General features: G+C 40.4%; 1 protein-coding gene across 1 annotated transcript; it reads right to left on the bottom strand.

Moving 5' to 3' along the window:
* Positions 1-662: 662 nt before the first annotated feature.
* IL17A (interleukin 17A) lies at positions 663-4,284 on the bottom strand. Its single transcript, XM_045866018.1, has 3 exons — positions 4,254-4,284; positions 2,831-3,033; positions 663-1,589 (listed from the first exon to the last, which is right to left on the bottom strand). Exons 1-3 carry the CDS (start codon positions 4,278-4,280, stop codon positions 1,352-1,354), a joined length of 468 nt encoding a protein of 155 aa, XP_045721974.1. The 5' UTR covers positions 4,281-4,284; the 3' UTR covers positions 663-1,351.
* Positions 4,285-5,356: the final 1,072 nt, after the last annotated feature.

The following is a 5,356-nucleotide window of genomic DNA, read 5'->3' as shown; positions in this document are numbered from 1 at the left end:
ACCAGGACAGGAGATGGCGGTGAGAATCCATGCAAGCACACAGATGACACTGGAAGGAGGGACCCCTGGGTTTGGAACTGGAAAAGGAGCAGAGAGAAGCCACGGGCCTCTGAATGGCTCTGGAGCATGGGGGAGAAGGAGAATGAAGGAGCCCACAAGATGGATTTCACCAAGCAAGGAGTGGTTGGACTGGCCTGAGAATTTCCAGGGGCCTCCAGAAGTAGGGCAAGATAGCATGCCGGGCTATGTTGGGGGAACAGGGTTATGACTCGAAACCCGAAACTACTCTGGAATTGAATATGATTCAGTTTTTATTTTACTTGGGCTGAATATTTCTCATACTTGAAGTTTGTTTTGCCTCAGTGGCACTTTTTTGTGTTCTGGGGAGCATGGGATCAGAGGCCAGGAACAGAAGGGGTAGTCCTGGAGTGTGGCCCGAGGAGGGGAAAAATGTTCCTCTCTAGATCTCCAGTTGGCATTAATCTTCAAAAGAAGCTTGAGTTTGGGGAGAGACTGGACATTGAGTATGAGGACTTGAGGTGGGTGGGGTGCTATTACTCGAGGACATGCTTTGTTTTGTTCTTTCAGCAAAGTTGCACACTCAAATAGGGAAGAGCTGGGCTCTCTGAAGGACTTTTAATGAGAAAAAATGAGGAAACCAATTTTCTTTCCAAACTTTATTATAAAATTTTTTTATTATGAGGGTTTAACAGAGCAGAGCTGGACTTGCCATCTCTCTTGTGAAACCTCAACAACTTACAAAATTAATAAATAGGAAACTAGGTTTAGTTTTTTTTACAGCCATGTCATGCACTCCTAAGACACAAAGAGGAAAAAATCCTGTAACCATATGTAGTACAAACTCAGAAATTTTCAACCGCCACTAAATTCTCTGTAGGATTTCCCCAGGCAGAACAGATAATCACACTCTTTCACCTTTCTCTAAAGACTTAAGAAACATAAATAGATCCATAAATAGTTCATATAAATATAGGTTTACCTGTTAAATAATAAAACTCTCAAGTCTGGAATCTTGTCTTAAACAATACAAAATAAGGCATGTAATTCATTAAAATGGAATCTTCTGCCCCAAAGTTATCTCAGGGTCTATTAAATACATAAATAACTTAAAGCCCTTAGAAAAGCACACAAAAAGCAAATTGGTACTCAGTCAAAACTTTGATCTCTGGGGAGAGGGAAAGATCATTCATATTCTATCTCTGCACAAAAGTGTTATCTCTGAAAGTTCAATTGGGTGAACCAGTTTAAGAGCCCTAGTGAGTTTGGTCAGAAATGGGGCTGGGTCTATTCCTCCAGAAAGCCTAACTGCTCTGGGTTAGACCAGAAGCTCTTAAGCTACATGGCGCACAATGGGGGTGACGCAGGTGCAGCCCACGGCCACCAGCATCTTCTCCAGCCGGAAGGAGTGGGGGCAGTGCTGAGACTCCCTTCGCAGAACAAGGATCTCTTGCTGGATGGGGACAGAGTTCATGTGGTAGTTTATCTTCCCTTCAGCATTGACACAGCCCAAGTGGCGGCACTTGGCCTCCCAGATCACAGAGGGGTATCTCTCAGGGTCCTCATTGCGGCTGCAGGGGAGACAAAAGTGAGGGATAAAGTAAGTACCTGGTAAAGCAGGAAGGAAATCAGATAGGAATAAACGAAGGGAGGCAAATTCACAGGGTGACCAAGTATAGGCATTGCAAATTCTCGAAGGGCTGCTAGTCAGAAAAAGTAGTTTGGGGGAAAACTTGGATTTGTAGGCACGTGAAATGTTATAGAAGAGAATGATCATTTTTTCCCCCAATTTCTTTGAAGAATGAACCAAATAAGATAGACTAGACTGCAGAGGGGATTTAAGTTTGATATAAAGGACAATTTCTTAAGGTATATTTGATAAAGGCCAAGGGCATCATCTAGGAATATGATAGCCATTAATCTGACTTAATGAAGTCTGGCTTTGAAGCAGGGAATGCATCAAAATTTTATCTGACAGCACATTCATGGGATAGAGCCCAGAGCTGACATGAAGGGCTGGAAACAAAAGCTTAAGCCCCTCTACAACCTTCTCTTCCCTCTCTCCTCCAGCTGAGTGAATGACTTGCTTTGACTTCTCAGTTGATTTATTTGAACCATTCTTAGTAATGGGAGTAGAAGAAAATCACGGTCAGGTGAATCTATAGTCACCACATAACTGAGGCTTTTTTACACAAAATCAAAGCACTAAAAACTATTTTGTATTTAATCTTAATAGCGTCTAAATATTAGATGTACTAAGAACACAGCAAATAGAGGTCTGTTGGTGATATAGATCAAGTTTGTCTGACTCAAAAAGGGGTGGAAATATCCAACATGACATTTCCTTCACTGGGTTTCAAACTATATTATCCAATTGCTAATACAACCAAAAAGAGAAAGGCACAGAAATCCCAGTTAATTACGAGTTATTTTCAACAAATCATTGCAATGGAAGGCCTGGTAAAGAGAATTCAAGCATTAATCCCCAAGATAAATTTCTATTTTTTTAAAAGCAAATGAACAATAGACTTGGGGTATCATAAATTCTAGAATAATGACCACCATTAACGTGAGTGGGTTTTTGGTGTCAGTGACAATGAGATCTAATGAATAGGTATTATGCAGGAGAAGGGGTCCTGTGCTCTATCAAAGAGGTCTGTAGAATAAAATTTGAGAATCTTTGCACAATAGCCCTTCCAGATTTGACTGATGATTCTGAGTAAAATCATCCTCAAGGTGACTTAATTGGCAGTCCTTTGCAGAAAAGATAGAACAATACAGAGATTTTTATCAGGAGCCATTCATTACATACTGCAGATTCCAAGGTGAAGTGGATCGGTTGTAGTAATCTGAGGGCCTTCTGGAGTTCGTATTCTGGTTAAGGATATTTAGATTGACCTTCACATGCTGAGGGAAGTTCTTGTCCTCAGTATTTGGGCATCCTGGATTTTGTGGGAGTGCTATTCCCGCCTTCCCAAGAGCCACCAGGCTCAGCAGCAGCAGCAGTACCCGGAACTGAATGGGAGAAAGGAGAGGTAGGACACCGGATTAGCATGTGGTTTTTGTTAACAAATTGTAAAGAGTATCGTATTGTTAATCATGGAGAACATTCTAAGTTCCAGGGCAATCTACAATAAATTTTCGGATCACTTAGATGAAAAACTGGTTATATGACCAAAATAAGGTTAAGACTATGGAGTGTTTACTAGTCTTGAACATTCTTCTTTTGACTTAGAGAGACACATTTTTTATTGGTTGGCAGTAAGTTTAGTAAAAATGGCAAGTCATCGCTCTCTGTCCTAACATTCTGTGAAACCCTATGTGAAGTCAAATGTTCACCTTAGAAGAAAAGGTTGTAGAAAATGCATGTCATATCATATCAGTGTTCATGTTAGAAATGCTGGGCAGACATTCAACCCCAAACTGGTCCCCCCCTTACGTTTTCTTATGTATATTTTCCAGTTTTTCTAAATTTACATATATTGGTTCTGTAATCAATTAAGTTAAATATTTCAAAAATATAAAGACCATTTACTCTAAACCATAGTTACACATGTATCTATTAGAGTAAGTAGGCTTGGTGTATTAGACTATGGTATAATAGGGGCGCCTGGGTGGCTCAGTTGGTTAAGCGTCTGACTCTTGATTTCGGCTCAGGTCATGATCTCAGGGTTGTGAGATGGAGCCCTGTGTCAGGCTCCATGCTCAATGGGAAGTCTGCTGGAGATTCTCTCCCTCTCTTTTTGCCTCTTTCCTAACCCCCCCAAAATAAATAAATAAATAAATAAATCTTTAAAAAGAAGCCTGTGGTATAATAATAGAATAATGGAAAGGAAAGTCAGTGCTGCAATTAATTAAATCCTCAAGGATAGTGTTCCATTTTATTATGGAATAAAGAAAAATGCTGTGGGAGAATTATATTAAATCCCTTGTACTCAGAAAAACAGATTTTCAATAAGCATTCTTTCTCACTGCACAGCATCATGTGACACTTCTCATGTGGTTTAGCCCCAATCTAGCTATCTTTCAGTTTTAATCTCATCTTTCAAACTGATGTGTATCAGTTCTTGAAAATGCTATAAAATGATGAGTATCTACCAAAGCTTTAGTATCCTATCCTATGTATGCAGCATTCTTGGATCTCCATAGTTAGAATCCAGAATTTCATGCCTGCAGTCCAGAAATATTATCTGGACCAAATCAACAAAAGCATTGCACATTAGTGCAGGACTCACCATGGATGAAACTGTCACAGGAGCCATTGTAGTTTCTTCCAGTTGACTGGCGATGGATCAGCTTGTGGCTGCTTTGAGATGGACAGAGTGTAGCACTACCTTGCCCCTTTTTATAGGACTTCGCTCCTCTGTGGTCACTTATGTTGACGTATTGAAGTGGTTCAAAGGATGACACCATTTTCGTTAAACGTTCCATCCTCAAATGAGGTCAGAAAAGAACCTCCCCTTCATGACGGGTAGTATCTACCTCTGAAGGAAAACGGAAAGAGCAAAAATTCATGTTTCGAAAGACTATGTCCTTTCTTCATTCTTCAAGGAACTATTACTTGTCAGAAGTTGAGCAAGGACGCGTTACTGATGAGCTGGTATCATCTACTTATGGGCGTATATGAAGCTGCCATAAGAGCTATGCTCTATTTTAATGGTTCATGGGGAAATGAAAGTTTGATATAACATTCAAGTCTTCTGGTGTCATGTACCTTGATTTCCCATTGGATAATTCCTTTCCTCACCAGATTCCCTAGACAGATGTTGTGGAGTCCATTCTAAAAACTATTCAAGGTCTTGGGCACCTGGGTGGCTCAGTTGGTTAAGCGACTGCCTTCGGCTCAGGTCATGATCCTGGAGTCCCTGGATCGAGTCCCGCATCGGGCTCTCTGCTCAGCATGGAGTCTGCTTCTCCCTCTGACCCTCCCCCCCTCATACTCTTTCTCTCTGTCTCATTCTCTATCTCAAATAAATAAATAAAATCTTTAAAAAATAAAAATAAAAACTATTCAAGGTCTTGCCATATAAACAAACAATTGAAAAATGAATAAGAATTTAATGATGAGAAGGTATATTATTTCACTGAATTAGCACCTGCCTTGTTGAACGTTTACTCTGCTCAAGAAACTAATAACTAGGTTTAAGAGATGTGAGCTTTACTATTAAAGGCATGCTTAACACATGTTACCAAGCAACTTGTTAACAACTCTATTCTTCGGGAGGAGTGAGATGGAAATGAGGGAGTGAGGGGATGTAGCCAGACAAAGGAAGGAACTGAGAACAAAGAAACTGGAGCAAGCTGATGGAAGTCGAGAAAAGGAGGGCAATGGAGAGTA

The sequence above is a fragment of the Mirounga angustirostris genome, unplaced genomic scaffold (assembly GCF_029215605.1).
Source record: "Mirounga angustirostris isolate CCGP_5_RB_7025 unplaced genomic scaffold, mMirAng1.0.hap1 SCAF_8, whole genome shotgun sequence".
Lineage (NCBI taxonomy): Eukaryota > Metazoa > Chordata > Mammalia > Carnivora > Phocidae > Mirounga > Mirounga angustirostris.
This window is presented reverse-complemented; position numbering and strand designations above follow the sequence as displayed.